Source organism: Mytilus galloprovincialis, chromosome 11 (assembly GCF_965363235.1).
Source record: "Mytilus galloprovincialis chromosome 11, xbMytGall1.hap1.1, whole genome shotgun sequence".
Lineage (NCBI taxonomy): Eukaryota > Metazoa > Mollusca > Bivalvia > Mytilida > Mytilidae > Mytilus > Mytilus galloprovincialis.
In genome coordinates this window covers 7,325,435-7,343,931 of record NC_134848.1, presented here as the reverse complement: position 1 = coordinate 7,343,931, position 18,497 = coordinate 7,325,435, and the positions used below count along the sequence as shown (strand labels likewise).

Sequence of the window (18,497 nt, the reverse complement as noted above, 5' to 3'; positions counted from 1 at the left end):
ACCAGGTAATCTGCATAGTAAGAAATTACCCAAACAAAAAACAAAAAAACAACACAGCCTAACAACTGACTAAACAGATATTCAATGGTAAATAAGTTGTTGGTTTTCTGTTAAGATATGTTTTTAGAAATTTGCTAATATGGATAACTGTCCAAATTAAGAAACAAATAACTATTGGATAACTAACGAACAACTAGTGGATAACTAATGAATAACTGCAAATGAATATAACTGCTAAAAGAACTAATGAACAGCAAAAACCTGTGTTGACATTTCAAACTTTGAACTTTACTTACAACAACTGGGAATAAATCATTGCCATGAGACACACAGAGGTACGTCCCCGTATATATATATAACTTCTCTTTTTTCTATTGGTAAGGTGTAATCTTTTGCGCATGTCCATTACAGGTAACTTCTCCCTTATCCTCTCTGCCCGACATGTTCTCATTTTCTTGGGGAAAACATGGCGAACAGATCGTTTAAAAAATCTGATAAAAAGAAAAAATGCAGGAAACGGGACATATTGAGGTCCCAAATAAAAAACAAAAAAGCGACTCGAGCTGAGTCTTATAGAAAATTCGTTCTGAACTTGTCAACAAAGTCAAATAGTTAAATAAAAAAAGAATGAATCAATGAAAACTTGTTTAAAAGACATAACCTTGTACTTTAATATTATTCCTTAATTCGAGCATCACTGATGAGGCTTGATATATAAAATAACAAAAAGTGCTTACATTTTGTCAACTTAGCATATATTATTATAGTATTAATGTATGGACTTTTTCATATTGGCCCTGTAACATGCCCGAGGTATTAATAATGGCCAAGGATGGTTGTAATGGCCCGAGGCAGCGCCGAGGGCCATTACAACTGTCCGAGGCCATTATTAATACCAAGGGTATGTTACAGGGCCAATATGAAAAAGTCCATATATTGATACATTTATTAACCAACTTCATTCCAGAACAGTCAGAGTCCATAATCAATATTAAGAATATATGTATCAGGGCCATTATAGACATATGCACTTTCATGCTTCTGTTGACAAATTTAATAAGAAATATGTCTTTGTTCATAAAATATGGTATTAATTTTTAGATGGAATTGGTTTTTGTGTGTGTGCACTAGTACTTTTGCTTTGAATTTTATTTTTGTGAACTGGAAAAGATCATATATCAATCATTATTTTTTGTATTGACTGTAAACAGTTGTCTGTTGTGTTTGTATTCACAATGCTGGAAGTCTTGTAGTGAACTCTAAAGTGTAAAATGATGCATTGGCTTTCTGTGCCCATAGACATGGTGCCAGTCAGAATATAAGGAAGAAAAATACCATTGATTTTTTTAATCAACATGAACAAATTAATCAACATAACAATGTATCACTGAATTGTAATTTTGTATAATGGAATATTAGGTTCCATTTATTCTTGTGAACTATCTAGTTCATAATACTTCCTTTTCCCAGAGTAAATATTCAAGTTTATAACACCACCTGTGATTGTTGCCCCACACAATACACTAAACCGATTGCTTTCTTTCCTTGTAGCTGTTGATATCATTTTCGAATTCATACTACTGCTTTGTGAAAATATTGGATTTGGTATGTTCTCTTTTTCTATAACAGTTTCTAATTCCTTGTTTATGTTATCAGTATTGTTGTCATTGGGTCCAGTGTCAAAGCTGTGTTCAGGTTCATTTACTATTACTGTGTCAAAGCTGTGTTCAGGTTCATTCATTAAGTTGACAGCATCCAATTCATTTGATCTTTCTGGAGTGGTCATTTTAGTTAAGATTTCAGATGCTTTACATTGCTGTTTGATTGAAGGAATGTTATAGTGTGTTAGTGTGGAAATGCTTTTCCAGCCTCCCAATTGAGCTACCTCTGTTACTGGACGCTCAGATTGAAGCAAGGTAGTGGCAAATGTTTTCCGGGTTGAATGATTCACCTTTCTACCGTAAAGTTCAGCAGTCTCAGCCATTGTTTTCATCATCATACCTAGCTTGTTCTTCCCTAAAGGCTGACGACAGTACCAAACACCATCTTTATCAGGGTTAGGCAAGGGCCGTAGATAAAATCTTGACTCTGGGTCACTCCTGAGGTCTTCTGGACGTTTTGAAACATACAACTTAAACAATTTAACTGGACAATAGTCACTGTTAGGTTGAGCAAACATTTTTGGAGTGACATCTCTGACATCTCCTGATTTTGCCCCAGTTCTTGTTTTGGTGGTGCGTTCTAAAATATAAAAAAGCAAAGTTATTCATGGACATGTAGGGTTAGGGGTTGCTATTAAAAGAGTTATACAGTGATTTTTTTTTAATTAGTCTAAATTAAAATTAAAATGCATTTAAGAAACATATTCATTTTTTTTTATTGTTTGCACTAATTTTTTAAATACAACAAGGAAAATATTTATTAATAAATGACACTTTGGCCCTAAAAAACACAACTTTTTTGCAAATATTTATTTGGAACTCTCATAAATGATCTTATGTTGTTGACAGTGTTAATATGTTATGTTATGTGTTTTTATCTGTAGTAGTAATTTTGTAAAATAGAAATTTGGGTTGCATTGAGTTGTTTTTAACTCTTTTGTTAGGTTGCTGTCTTTGACACATTCACCACGGACCAGGTTGCTGTTTTCGACACATATATCATTTCAGAACAGTTTAAAAAATCATATTAAGTTATGCACATTGTTACTTTGTAAAATGAATTTTAATGAGAAAAATATTTATGAAAATCAATTATGTCTTGATATGTGTTTTAAATTATCATGATCATCATTAATTTACTGCATGTTCCATTAAAATCATATATTTTTCTTTATTGGTCTTCTTTAATGGCATAAAGTTTAAAATACATACAACGTAATTAAACATACCATAGAATTCAACATACTCTGTTCCAGAACCATCTTTAAGCAACTTTAAATCTCCTAATCTTAAGTTTGTGTGTTCTTGTCTTCCTCTGAAGCCATAATGCACTCCATTATTAAGCCACACTGTGTTCAGTAATGTATTTGGATTGGCTAGAAAGAAAAAAAAATCATAAGCATACATGAACATGTAATTACATTGTAGTGCGAAAATTTGAAGTATGAAATATTCATGTTCCCATTTCACTAAAACATATTTTCATGTTTGATGGTTAAAGGGAAACAACTCCTACACATTAAATAATTTGATGGCATATTATTGAATTTTTCCAATTCCTAGTACTGGTAGTACTGTTAAGTATACTCGGACGCTTTAAAGTTTATCACACAAAAATTTGTTAAGACATGCAGGCGTGACACAACTTAGCCTTACAGATGTAGGACTGGCACAAAATTTGTGAAGTTATGAACCTTTAAGTTTTAATATTAATACTATACATACCTGCACCTAGAACTTGTTTTTCGTATAATTTTTGTATTTCATCAGAATCCAATGGTTCAGCCCTTTTTTTTTTTTGTTTCCTTTTCCTTGAGATTTTAGATCTTTCCTTTTAGCTTCTAGAATTCCCTAGAGTGACTAAATGCTTCATGTTTTTTAATATCGACATTTATCTTTAAGTCTTTTAGGTGGCGATCAATGCTGTTCTGAACTCCTGACAATGTATCAGGTTCATATTCTTCTCCATCACGTCGTCGTACACCTGAAATTTACAAAAAGTATTGTTTAATTCAAAAATTTGAACAATCAGATTAACAAGTTGACATGTACATAAAATTTTACAAGTAACAATTGAAAATTTATATTTCAGGTTCATTATTCGCAGACTTGTACATATTTGGAGGGTTAAAATTAGTTAACTGGAGCAAAACCTATCTACATGAATTATGATTCTGAATTATAATTGAAATAAATCAAATTTAATTTTTTTTTATTTATTACAAGGGTTAGCCTGATGTCAACATGGTCGATTGGCATACACATTTTACAACCTCATTTTATACTAAATGGGTTACATAAGAAATTTACAGGATAGCAGGTTGTTGTTAATACATATTATGACAGTAGGAATGCCCTTTGTTGTCTTTTTTTTATACTACCGTTAAATTGAACAATATTTGTTTACGTCATATGTCAAATTGTAAGTATCAAAAGGAGTAAACGGTTTATTTAATTTTATTACTGACCCCTGTGTTACTTAATATTGTCATTCATCATGGGGAGTGCCCCGTTCTTACCCTTAGGCCTTACACAGTTACACTGTAAAGGGGGGCTAGGAGGGGTCCTGATCCCAAAATCCCGGGCTTAAATACACGAAATCCCGAAATCCTGGGCTTTAAACTATGAAATCCTAAGGTACTGAAATTTGAAAAAAAGAATTCCCAGATCCTGAAAAGGTCAATCCCGAACTACAGAGCTTAAAAACACCCGATCCCATATTTCCCGATAAAGGTCCTATCCCCTCTCACTGTACATGTACTACTTATTTTTTTATTACTTGAGATACAATGTAAATCATAGATTAGCATATTAGATTAAGTAATGTGCAAACGTACCGAGATAAAATCTTGCGAGCAGCCCGTCAAGCTCTGGAAAAGGTACGTCTTCAACCATCCGCATCTCGCCATTGGATAGAGCCCACTCATAGAACATTTTCAAATCTGATTTAGTTTTGGTGCGAGTATTAGCATTTCTGTTAGCAAGAATAAATTGTTCAGTGTCACTAATCGTAACAGCTTTATATCTACCATCATTCACCTCATTTGAATTATTTTGGAGTAAATCTTCAGGGTTTTGTACATGTATGGCGGCATCACATTGCTCAAGATTGACCACAGAGTCAGAGTCAACATGGTCAAGGGGGACCTCCTCGAGAATAACACCTCTACCAGCTAGAGCGCTGGCTAATGCCAACAACTCTTCTCTATTAATTGTTCATAGCGGTCTATGTCATTGACAAGTACTTCAAGCATATCCTCCCCGTTTCTCGCAAATCTGTCTGAAACTTTCTTCGGACTGCTCCACGGCAAACCTTCATCTTCCATTTTCACGCAGGGTAGTCTGCTCAAACAAATAAACAGTACAGGTGGCGCTTTAAGTGTAGAGTAATGCTAAAGTGTGTATTTACGAATATTAAACACAACTTTTAATTTTTTGATTCTCAACCCTCATAAATTCAAAAAAATGAAAGAAATGAACGACATTTTGATTTAATCGATGTCCCGTTTCATCTTTTCATAATGCATGACTGTGATTTCGTAATGCACGGGTGTGATTTCGTAATGCATGTTGATGACTGAGATCTCGTAATGACTGGCTGTAGCAATTTCTCCGTTCATAATGACCAGATGTCGAAATTTTCCTTTTATAAAGCATGGGCATTTCTATACATATTGTAGCAAGTTGGTTAATAATGCTTGTTTAATTAGCTTTAATAGATATAAATATTAATTAAGTGGCTGAACAACACATTAATTCACATTTGCGGATATTAATTTTTATCATGTTCATTGTTTAAATGAAAACTTTGCATTTAATGCATTATTGAGACGACATCATGTTTCTCCATATTTTTGTTCTCTGTGCATTTCCGTACATTATGTGCAAATTTAAAATAGTTGTCCAATGTTTTATTTCTTGGGCCAAAACTTACCCTTAAATACCCCTACTCCTTAAATTGTTTATGGTTCCACCATGATAATTAAATTTAAAATGTCCTTTTTCTCAGATTTCTCTTTTTTACTTTCATATTAATATAGGATTTTGAAATGACAATACATGTACAGTATACAATTATTTTTAAGTTTATTTGTACATTAACTAAAGAATATACTATTTTAATCACATCACATGTGTATAAACCATAGATATAGATGAATTATAAAGTTATATATACATTTTAGGAATGTTCAAACTTCCAGGCTGGTAATGCCATTCGCTCTAAAGTGAAAAATGGAAAACTTGATGTTACAGGAATATTTGGCAGTGTATGCAAGCATGACATTCCAATATATTTTGCAGATTTGGTTCATGGAGAAAGGTATATGTACAAATGTATATTCTGTTACAACTGTTTTCCTATTAAAATCCTATTAAAAAAAGGCTGTTTTGTTTGGTTATTTCTCAGTTTCTTTATTTATTCTATGGACAAAGTTAAGAAAAAAGGAGTATTTATTACCATGCAAAATTACCAATTAATAAACTTAATAAACAATTAAAAACATCTGCTTTAGTTAGATTTAGTTGTAAGAAAAATGTCACTCTTGGGAACCCTTGTAATTTTAATCATCAACTGTCATCGTATGACATGTTATTTACCCTTGAATTAAGAAATAATTTGTCAAACTATTTTATTTTAGATTTACAGTAGCATAGTTTTCATTTTTTATTAGTATCTAATGCTTCTGCAAGTTGATTCATATACTTTTTTTGTCTTCAAGTCTTTCCTTGGGCAAGTAAGAGTAAGTATGATTGTTTACTGTAAAAATATGATTTTCAAACAATTAACCTTAAAGGTGTAAATAAATATTTCCATAAATATTGTGAAATTTTACATCTTTGTGTATGTTTATATGTAGAACTTCTTTAAATTCTTTCTCTTTTCAGATTGAGTTATCCAGTCTATATGTTAAAGTGTATATTGGAAAATAGGTCATCAGATAATTTGGTTGTCATGTATGACATTGCCTGTATGTTGCATAAACATTTGAAGGTAATCTTTAAAAAATTGTTTAATGGATGTTTGAAAAAAATATACTGTTTAAAGTTTTTTTCCTATTTAGTATTATTCATGGGATTAGTAAGTGATTTATTTCTTTTGAAAACAACATCAGTTACATGTATTCTGGATTCTAAAATAAAATATACTCAAAAGATTCTGATTGATTAACTGTATATACTCCCTATATATCAGCCCAACAATGCTAGATCTGTACATTTGTGAAAGCAAACATTTTGTTCTTTTAAGGATGTCTGACATTGTTGGGCTGATTTTAAACGAATTATCTATACAGAATGTATTGTCAGCCTTGTATCACCATCCCTGCTGGTGACCTGATGGATAAAATCTGCTATAGAGTTTGTCATTGGTTTAGACGTACTTATATATATATATATATATGTTTTTATACAACGTAATTGTAGGTTTGAATGTTTTCAATTTAGACTAGTGTCTCTCTATATATAATATATATTGTTCCTTCTTATGCTGTTTGTATACATAAATTGCATAATTTACTCTCTTTTCATTTCAGAAAACTAATAACATTGATGTTTTAGAGAGATGTTCCTTTGCTGTCCCTGTTTTTCACAGTTTTGCACACAATACAGAATGTCAGGTAAACTTATCAATTTTATGAATTATGTCCTAGTCATATGATGATGGTAGCAATTTTTTTTTATCTGTATGAAAATGGGGAATGTGCCAAAGAGACAACAACCCGACCATAGAGCAGACATGTTAGGTGTCCCAAATTTCATTCCCAAATTTTTGTGTTTTAAGATAACAAAACAATTGTTTGGACATTTCTTTAGTGCTAGTTTTAATTTTAAAGGCTGTTCAAAAGTTAAAATTGTTCCCCTAACTGCAATTGAATAGAAAATTTTGAAATTTCGTTGATTTTACTTTTAATGTTCCGGTACAACTTGATTGAAATAAAATGGGACAATTACATTTTTAGCTTTTGATTCCAACCTTATTCAATTGAGTTACTTTTTGAGTGTTATATTTTTTAATGTATTTTAGTCTTTCTTGTATGCTGTTGTTGTTGTAAGGTTAATTTTAGGAACTTTTGGAATGTTTTTTTTAGTTGATGTATGGTCAGAGATTTGCAGACGGAACAGGTTTGACAGACGGAGAGGGAATTGAAAGGCTGTGGTCCTATCTGAGGGGTTTTAGAAAAATAACCGAAGAAATGACGATCAATAACAGGCAAGATCTACTAACGGAAGCTATGTTGCACCACACAGAAAAACAAATATGGAATCTAGGTATGTAGCTAATATTAGATTTTCATTTAATTCATATATATGAAAATCATCTTTATGCTAGCCAAAAATATACCCATGCCTGTCTGTAAGCATGTCCCAAAATTTATTTCCATTCTTCACCTTTACCTTGACTCAATATTATAATTCAAAATAGGGTTCTTAACATAGATATACTTTCTTTTTTTTTCAGGAAAAAAAATGGTAGAGAAGAAGAAACGATGTGTGCAGATATTGAAAGAAAATGAGGCCATTATATCTGGAATTCTTGTTGATATGAAAGGTAGGATGACCTTTAAACTATTAATTGAAATTTGTATTATTTTGAAATATAAAATGGGTATCCATAAATGCATGCTCAGCTGGTTCATATCAGTTCAAATTAAAAAAAAATAGCCTACCCCTTTATCATGCTGGCCTGAATTATGTTGCCTTTTATAGGCAATGTTTAGTTTTAATGTAAGTTAACCCATTTTATTTTATTAATATCAAGTAATTTGATACCCTGTTTCAATACTTTTTGATGAAATTATGCAAGATATAGTTCTCAAGAAGTACATACATAGGTCTTTTTCTCACTGGCACTCAAACAATATATTTATATTGATAATATACAATTATTGACTTTTGATGACGGTGATCTCGGAGATTGTTGGATGATTTTAAGGGTCATAAATTTTTTAGCTAACTTGATGAATCAAAATATGCTAACAGATCAATGTAAGAATCAATATTTATTAACCCGAGATATGATATTCAACTAAAATCAAAAGTTAACTATTGTTTTATAGTCATATAATAACATGCTTTTTTTGTTATTTTATTGAGTAATATTTATTGACAGAATCTTTACCAATTTTAAAAATGCAGTATAAAAGTCAAATTAATTTGTAAAAGAAGTATTCATAAAAAAGCTGATTGATAATATATGGGCTTCGTCAGATAGAAATAGACCTTATGCAAGTGCACATTTACATGTATATAACTTTGCTTAGTTTAAGGAAAATTTATCATGTTCAAGTACAAAGTAAGATGAATTTTGTTCTTTGTTATATGGTTCTTATAACAACTCGATTTTTAAACAGTTCCAGACTTTTGACTGAGATTTAATTTCAAGTCGTCATGGCCAATATATTTATTCAAGAGTAGACAGAACTTTAAACTTATTTCTTAATTACAGAATCTAAAGATGTGATTCAAACCTGGAAGGAAGAATGGAAAACACAATCCAACAGAAAAGAAAGGAAAGGTGAGGAATATTATGAATGCTTTTTGTGGTACGTCTGGTATAATGCATAGTCCTCTGCATAAATATTTGACTAAGCGTGATTCAATATGCAGTTTACAGGAAAGACCTTGGGAAGTAAACTTATATTGCAACAGCAATAATGACCTCGCCTTTGGCTCAGTCATTATCACTTTCTTAGTCAATACCACTGTCCTGTGGGAAGTCCATATATCATGATAATGACCAGTTTTTCAAGAACTATCATGGTTATTTCATTGAGAAACCATGTTTTGGGAAATTCTCATAAATTCAAAACGCCTAAAGCGAACTCGAGTAGTTGTACGATTTCTATAGCAAAGAGTGAAGACCAGTCGTAGTAATACTGCCATTCATTTTAGTGCAACTTTTCAGTATATAAATTCTTAATTAAGTTCTCTTTAATTTTACTATTAACGAAAACATATAATAAACAATTGAACAACTTAAATTCAATATTAAAATCAGGAACATTCTTTATAAAAAGTACATCTTTCTAAACAGAGAAACCACGCCCCATTGGTCATTAATAGCAGAGAAACCACGCCCCAACAGTCATTATCAAAGGGAAACCACGCCCCAACGGTCATTATCAGACCTAAACCACGCCCCACCGGTCCATATCATGTAAAAGTTCATTAACAACCGGTTTTCTGGTCCATATTGTTCTGTTAATGACCAATGGAATTTATTACTGAAGATTAATGAATGTCATGACCCCTTTTTATCCAATAAGAGAATCTTATTCCCAACCGATACGAAATAATTTATAATAGTTTTCATTGGTAGCCTTCCATAAGAAATATTTTATAATTTTGAGTTGTAACGTGTAATTAATGTTTAGATTTGTTGTGCAGCAACATCCTGCACATACTACACATTTGCCACTCATTCAAAGTAAAAGCCTTGACAGGTTAATTTACTTTCTATGAAGAATGATCTAAGATATTGGTTGAAAATTAGTTCAGTAACACAAGTCCAGAATCTCAAAATACACTTAATACTATTACCTCACAATCTTTTCTATTTTTGGAAAAATGCAGGCAACTTTATATTATTTATTTTTAAATAAATTATACTAGTTCTTTAAATTTATTCATTTAGCTCTGCCTTTGACTACAGATGAGCAGTATGCTGAACTCCTGCATCAGATTGAATCCAAAAAGTGAGTTTCAAGCAGTTCAATTGAGAACTTGAATGAAAAACAAATCATGTGGCTCATCCTTTTAAAACATTTAGAACCCATTGTGAAATAAAAAAAAAAAAAGTGGATTGAGGGTTTATGTTCTTAAAAGCTAGTTATGAAAACTAACATGATCTTAGGACAGGATATAATGTTATCTACAACTTTTTCCTGAAGGCCAAAACAAAATTAGAACTTTGATGGCTGAGTGATTTAAGTTATTACTATAATCACTAGTGAGTCAACATGGAGGTCAGGAGTTTAAACCCATTCTTGCTGCTCTTATCTTAAATGACTGGCTGCCTTAAAATGCCCCAAATCAGTGTTAGAATAAGTCTTAAATCAAATCCAAAACAGAATATATGTATGTCACAGTAAGCCAACCAACTCTTATTGTAGAACCAGCAGACTACATCATTTAATTTCTGTTATTTAGGAAGAAACTAATTGAAATTGTTGGACATAAGGGGTATATCTGGGTATTTTGCGAAAAAGGACCATGGCCAGTTATTGGAATTTTAACACGGTTATCAATGAAATTGGGAAATACAACCAATATTCCAGGTGGTAGTTAAATTGCAACTAGATTCTTTTTTTTTTGGGGGGGGGGGGGGATTAAATAAGAAACTACATAAATGCTTTTGATAATTCTATTTTCTGTTCCTTTTAGTTTTTAGATTTAACAACAAGACACTCAAGTTTATTTAAGTATCAAATCAAAAAAAAACATTCAAAATCTACTCATTAAATACACAGGTCAATTTGGCCTATAGACAACTCAGACCATGGAAATATGAATCACTTCATCCAAAATCATAGTGCCAAAATAAGATAAAAAAAAATTAAAATACTGACTTACCTTTCCTTTTTTTTTATGATTTAATTTAGTCTGCTGTGGTAGTTCCTGATACAACTGCTACAATGCTTGTGCATTGTTGTGACACTATTGTGTTTTTTTTACAGGCAACTATTAGATATAAATGAAGCAGATGATGAAAAGGTGGAAATGGAAAGACGCATTGAAAGGTGAATTTGACACATATATTATATGTAACATTTTTAATATATTATTGTTATATTCCTTATTATTTTGTAAGCACTAGCACTTTAACCTTTTCTGCAATCATACAGAGACATTACAAAGTTTTCTGGCATTTGTTGATGATTGTTTGTCATAGATGAAACATGCTTTGGGAAAAAAATGTGTACATGCATTAATTTGAATATGGATATTATTACAGTCATTAAGGGATAACATCAAAGATCAATATAAGATAAAAAAAAAAAAAAAAAAAACTTAATTCAAAATAGTTTTGGGGTGGGGTTGAACTGCTGCAAGATATCCATATGGGTCAATCATTTTTTTCCAAATTAAGTTTAGAGGGAGGGGGGGGGGGGGGGTCAGTGAAAAAACTATACGAATTAAGTTTTTTTTATCCTTCATTGAACTTTTGATGTCGTCTTTAAATATGTGAACTTTTCAAATATCAGCTCATGGACATATAACCTATACAACTGAAGAAATGAATTTAACCTTCAAACTAAAAAAAAACCATAAAAAAATCAACTGTAAATGGATGAACACTTCAACTTTTAATTTCAACTTTTAAAAAAAATTTGGTTTAATTTTTTTTATTTGTAAGGGTTGCACTTAAAACATGTGATGATACTTTATCTGTTGATCATTAGATCTTACGCTAAATACACTTGTGATTACAGTATAGTTGTGCAATAATTAAAAATGTTATAAGTTTTCAATTTTACATTATGGAGTGAAATTTTAACCCCACTTAAAAACAAAATTCATTTGTTCTATTATAATGTCTTCTTTTCTAGGCTAATACATGTATCAGATTGTTCAAAGTTGAAGAAAAAAACAAATTTAACCCAGCTTCAGCTTACTTCAGATCAAGGACAACTGCTTTTAGAATCAGCTCAGACAAAGAGAAAAAGCGCATGTTTAGTCAAATTAAAGGAACTTGCAACTGACCGGCAATATTTGTCTAGCTTGATGAAGAAATATGCAGGTATGAAAATGTATAACTAGTATTATATTAATAAGAGCTGTTCTACATGTATTTAAACTTACATGGTACCATCGGTAGACAATCAATTCAAAACTTAATTAATCACCCATAGAGTCAAATTTATAATTTCAATTCAATTTTCAATGAATTAACATTTTTTTTTCTATAATTATGTATGGCTTTCTAAGAAGTTGTGATTCAAGCTTTATACGTCAAGCTATACAATGTGTTAAATTTTAAGGTTTACCTCTCAGCAACTATTTGTAAATAGCCATATAGGAATTTTTTATTGCATTTTTCTCAAACTACAAATGAGTCCTTCAAAATACAAAATCAAGTGTCATATAACCTGCTTTTCATTGCGAACTGTTCACAAATGTTTTTCTGTACAACTCTCTAATTACCGTTTTACTTGACACGTTAATAACATGTTACCATTATTTTTATCAGTGTTATGTCCTTTTTTCTGAGAGCCAATAAATAATTTGTTATATCAATTTTTCAGAGGGTCAAGCCATTGGAATCCGTATAAGCAAACAGTTCTCAAGCAACTTTCTAAAGATAAAAAAAGAAGTGGACAAACTGAATGCTATTAACAACACAAATTTGGATTCTAAACAATTTTTGTCACTTGAATCAGAAATATATGATCAGTTGGAATCGAGAAAGATATCTGAAAACCAACAAAAGGCTGTTCAGTCCAAATGTTTGATTGACCATGCAGAAGAAAGTAATAATATTGACATTGAAATAAAAAAATATTTACTTTATTTAAGTAAACAGAGTAAGGAAATTATTGACACAATCAACAATCTTTTACCTTTAGAAGGAAACCGGTTCCATTTAGGCAAAATTAATTACCTGTTTGTGAAACATTTTAATATTGAAACACTTTTTCATTCATGTTTCACATTATTTGAACACACTGTTACAGATGTTTCTATTGTACCAAGAATAGTTCATGATAAATTGAATACTGAATTGTCAAGATCCTTAAATTTACCAACCGAAGAAGAAATGACAACAATATTTCAGGAAATTGAGCAGTTTGAAACTAATGATTTGAACAGTATTTATATAGAAAAGGACAGTGACGAGGAATTAGATGAAGATGATATTTAAATTGATAACTGCTTTTTTTGTGTTGACGACACAATTATTAGATCGATAAATAAAGGAAAAGCTTAAACCATGTCAGTAAATAGCACTTGGTTTTAAAACTCAATTTTTCAGAGGGTCAAGCCATTGGAATCCGTATAAGCAAACAGTTCTCAAGCAACTTTCTAAAGATAAAAAAAGAAGTAGACAAACTGAATGCTATTAACAACACAAATTTGGATTCTAAACAATTTCTGGTTTCAGAGGGTCAAGCCATTGGAATCCGTATAAGCAAACAGTTCTCGAGCAATTTTCTAAAGATAAAAAAAGGAGTGGACAAACTGAATGCTATTAACAACACAAATTTGGATTCTAAACAATTTCTGGTTTCAGAGGGTCAAGCCATTGGAATCCGTATAAGCAAACAGTTCTCAAGCAACTTTCTAAAGATAAAAAAAGGAGTGGACTAACTGAATGCTATTAACAACACAAATTTGGATTCTAAACAATTTTTGTCACTTGAATCAGAAATATATGATCAGTTGGAATCGAGAAAGATATCTGAGAACCAACAAAAGGCTGTTCAGTCCAAATGTTTGATTGACCATGCAGAAGAAGAAAGTAATAATATTGACATTGACATAAATAAATATTTACTTTATTTAAGTAAACAGAGTAAGGAAATTTTTGACACAATCAACAATCTTACCTTTAAAAGAAACCGGTTCCATTTAGGCAAAATTAATTACCTGTTTGTGAAACATTTTTAGATTGAAACTCTTTTTCATTCATGTTTCACATTATTTGAACACACTGTTACAGATGTTTCTATTGTACCAAGAATAGTTCATGATAAATTGAATACTGAATTGTCCAGATCCTTAAATTTACCAACCAAAGAAGAAATGACAACAATATTTTTTTAGGAAATTGAGAACAATGATTTTTTAGTGTTAGATTAGATCATGTTAGATTAGATCAATTTCAACAGGAGAAGCTTTTAAAAAAAATCATGTCAGAAAATGTACCTGGTTAAAAAAAGGTGATTTTTTTTTTAAGATTATTAATATTCTTTAATTTTCATGCCTTTTGTTCTTATTGGTGGGCCGTCTAAAGTTAAAATTATTGCATTTTTAATTCATAAATTTTGCAATATAGAAAGGTTATTAAAACAAATGAGTTGTTAATTTTACTATTTAGAGGAACTTGCTGTTGAGATTAATCAGGTTGAAATTTTAGGAGTGGGTGCATAAAATGATTTGCAGAACAGGATATAACCCCCTGGCGCACTGTGAAAGGTCGAAAGGTTATAAGTCCCTGGCATGGATGGAACAAGCCTGTAAACTTGGCCTGCTGCAAATCAAACTATGCTTTTTAAAACTTTTATTTATAATTGATTGTTTTGGAATTAATACAATCTGGACAAGTTTATATGCAGTTTATATATGTCTGAATAGATCATGTGAATTGGTTGTAATCACAAAATTCTTGGTGTTGCTTGATGATGATAAATTAAAAGTAACCCTAAACGTTATTGTTTTAATTTTTTAATATAGAACTAATAACATTCTTGACTATAGAGATGTTTGTTTTGGTAAAAAAAACTTGCTGTTAATATATTTCAGGTAGGAATTTAACGAAAGTTGGGAGGGGATTGCATGTTATGATTTGCAGAACAGGATATAACCCGCTGGCGCACTGTGAAAGGTCGTAAGGTTATAAGTCCCTGGCATGGATGGAATAAGCCTGTAAACTTGGCCTGCTGCAAATCAAACTATGCTTTTTAAAACTTTTATTGCTTGATTGTTTTTGATTTAATGATATTGTACAGATGTTTAACAACTTTAATGGAACCTAAATATCTTTATAAATAAATTTATATAACCTATACCCAATGTTGTTCTTTACATTGAATAGTAATTATGCAGACTTGAGAAAGGATGGTACATTTTTTTTTGCCCCTCTTTTAGTATATATCAAAGAAAATTATTCCAGTGACTAATGTAACTTGAACCTTGAGTCAAGGTCTAATTCCGACAGCTGACACCATACAATTATTTCTTACATATAATATGTCAACAATTGCTTATGGTATCTTGGAAGAGAAAAATATGGAACCACAATAAATGACTATCAAATTAATATGAAGTGTGTGTGATATTGAGGCAACTCTTCGTCAAAGACATAATGTACTTATCTTCCAATTCATGAACTGAAACCAGCATGAAATAACATGCTTAACTCTCACATGACTCCACTTGCAGAGACGAGCATAGTTTATCATTCATATACTAGTATGTGTAATAAATTGGAATATTGAATATTGGTGTAAATACAAGGAAAAGGAAACCCAAAGTTAAAATACCATAATTATCACTCAAGAAACCAGTCTTAAGATCTCATTTCCATAATCGATGACTTGGACCTACACCTTACAATATGTGTATATCTATATCAATATGATATAACCACATTACTGTAATAAAACCTGAAAAATCACTTCATTTCTTGCACACCATCTAAACAGTACCTCATGTTACTAGGGAGACAATTCTTTTACAAGTAATTGTCCAATTATTGTAGAATAAAGTTTGTGTAGGACAGCAAAATTTAGTTGTCGTCTTCTTAAACTCACTCTTTCGATTATTAACAACAATCAAACAAACCTTACTATTAATAACTGGGACTTGTACATGAGAAGAACAGGGAAAGTAGAATTAAAAATTTTATTTATATAAGTAACCAGAGATATGAACTATATCTGTAAACATCAGCAGTTGGCTTCACCTATCCAGCACACTAGAAAGAAGTCGTTTCCCATTCTGATTCAAATTCTAATCTTTTATAACTCGACTTTGTGAGCATAGCATGATGATATTTAGATTGTACTTGTATATACAATATCCATAAAAACAAAGAACTAAAAAATACTGAACAGTCCGAGGAAAAATTGAAACGGTAAGTCCCTAATCAAAAGAATGGATAACAACTGTCACATTCCTGACTTGATACATGCATTTTTATGCAACTGCCAAAATTTTTTCGGACAATAACTTTATTTTAAGTGAATTGATCTTTGATTTTTTTCAAGAAGGTTCAATCTGAGACTACTATAACACAATCACATAAGCGTGATATTTCAAGGATTAAGGTCGAAATTTTTTTTTGGTTAGATTTACTTTGGCTTGTGTTCCAATAGTAACATACATATCTATAGAACGTTTTCCCAAATTTTCTGCAGCATCACATAAAAATTAATATTTTTTTCCATTCCAACAGGAAGGTGGGTAAGAAGGGCTTTGTAATTTACGAGTCGATGACCGCCTGTGAAGTTAACAATTGAAAAAGAATCAAAACACATTGTGTGACAAATACATCCAATTTAATGAATAGAACAACTCCTTTGTTACATATAAAACTCAAACAATGAACAAAATTCTGAATGAAATAATTTTAACAGATTGAAATAGATAGCAGACAAATTTGCCAAACTAAAGTTTTGCAAAAGATTTCTTTCAAATTAAGTCTCGATTTTTTAAAGCTTTACATAAGAAATACAACAGCTTTTTAGACATCTACTGAGGGTCATAATGTGATAATTTTATTGTTGAAATCCAATCTGAGTGTACTGAACTGTTTGCTACCCTTATAAAATAATGTCTCGTAAATTACATATATTTGGCTTGTAGATTACAATTATTAAATTAACCAAGCAGAGGTCTTACTATACATTTACGATAGTCAAATGCACTAATTTAATGTACTTGTTAAATTGTATTGTTAAAAAAACATCGCTATTGATATTTTTGTCAGATTTTCCACAATGGCTCGTAAATTACATTTTTTATCATAGTCAAATATTTCACTATTTATGTCCAGACAAAGACGTCATAGCAAAAGTCGTGATTTTTATGTATACAAAAGGCTTCATGAGTGTAAATTTTCTCTGAAACGTCTCTCGGATTCAGCAACATCTTCAATTTGAAAGACAAAAACTCTCCTAGATCTCCCTGTCGGAGTAGGGTCATTAACTCTGCAAAGTATCTTTGTGAAATCTATCCAAACAGTATCCTCTGTGCTAGGCCATCTATAATGTCCTTCCAGTTTTCCTCGACCCATGAAAGATATGTTCATTTCTTTTTCAGGTGCATCTATTTCCACCACTTTACCCATGTAAACAATGTTATCATATATCGCGGCTACATATGACCCTATCTTAATTTGATCATCTAAAGATATTTCTATTTCTGTTGATACTTCATTGTTTTGTATTTCAACTTCATCAATCTCCGTTTGATGGACATCTGGTGTCAACTGATCACGATTTTTGAGAACAGACTGAACAGTCCAATTACAGTTGGTTGTTTCCTTAAATCCATCATCTCCAAAACATTCCTGACATACGCATGTTGTCTCCTTCGTGAGGATCCGTCCATCAGCAATAGCAGCAACAGCATGAAGTTTCATTGTACCTTTCACTGGTTTGATTTCTTTTTGTCTATTCTCAATCTCTGTTCTACTGTTTTCAAATTCCTCTGTAGATATGTATCTATAACTTATTTGACTGGCTGATTCACTTAATGCCCATGCCATAAAATCGTGTCCATCTTGAATGGTAGCTTTCCCTTGTTTGACGGCATTATCAGCGTTCCGCTTTGTTGTGCCACCTATGCCGTCACATGGTCCTTTTCCGTGACCGCATTCAAAATAATGCCATGATGCCTTGATACTGAATTTGGTTTCGAAGGAACTTATCAGGTCAAAAATTGATTTATTCCTGTATTGCGAGGTAGGTGAATCTGTCCAAAAATGTATGTTGGTAAGCTCAGGGTTTTCGTCCTTCAGGTGATTGATAAGATCTTTAATTATTGCATACACCATGCTGGCATTATGTTGAAGAATACTGGAAACATAAACCGTACTGAAATGGACTATGGAACCATCGGTTGAACGAATATATGTAATAGTTGGATGTAAAGTTACCATCGAAGCATTCC

General features: G+C 31.4%; 2 protein-coding genes and 1 long non-coding RNA gene across 3 annotated transcripts; 2 read left to right on the top strand and 1 right to left on the bottom strand.

Annotated features, from left to right (window-relative positions):
• Positions 1-1,420: 1,420 nt before the first annotated feature.
• LOC143050967 (uncharacterized) lies at positions 1,421-3,453 on the bottom strand. The gene is made up of 3 exons (XM_076224059.1): positions 3,387-3,453; positions 2,891-3,037; positions 1,421-2,241 (listed from the first exon to the last, which is right to left on the bottom strand). The coding sequence occupies exon 3, from the start codon at positions 2,177-2,179 to the stop codon at positions 1,427-1,429; it is 753 nt and encodes a 250-aa protein (XP_076080174.1). The 5' UTR covers positions 2,180-2,241; positions 2,891-3,037; positions 3,387-3,453; the 3' UTR covers positions 1,421-1,426.
• Positions 3,454-5,822: 2,369 nt separating this feature from the next.
• Positions 5,823-7,849, top strand: LOC143050966 (uncharacterized). Its single transcript, XR_012970513.1, has 4 exons — positions 5,823-5,982; positions 6,549-6,654; positions 7,196-7,279; positions 7,751-7,849. It is a non-coding gene; the product is annotated as an uncharacterized LOC143050966 (long non-coding RNA).
• Positions 7,850-7,855: 6 nt separating this feature from the next.
• Positions 7,856-11,405, top strand: LOC143050964 (uncharacterized). Its single transcript, XM_076224058.1, has 5 exons — positions 7,856-7,931; positions 8,122-8,211; positions 9,109-9,177; positions 10,297-10,357; positions 11,339-11,405. Exons 1-5 carry the CDS (start codon positions 7,856-7,858, stop codon positions 11,403-11,405), a joined length of 363 nt encoding a protein of 120 aa, XP_076080173.1.
• The last annotated feature ends 7,092 nt before the right edge of the window (positions 11,406-18,497 follow it).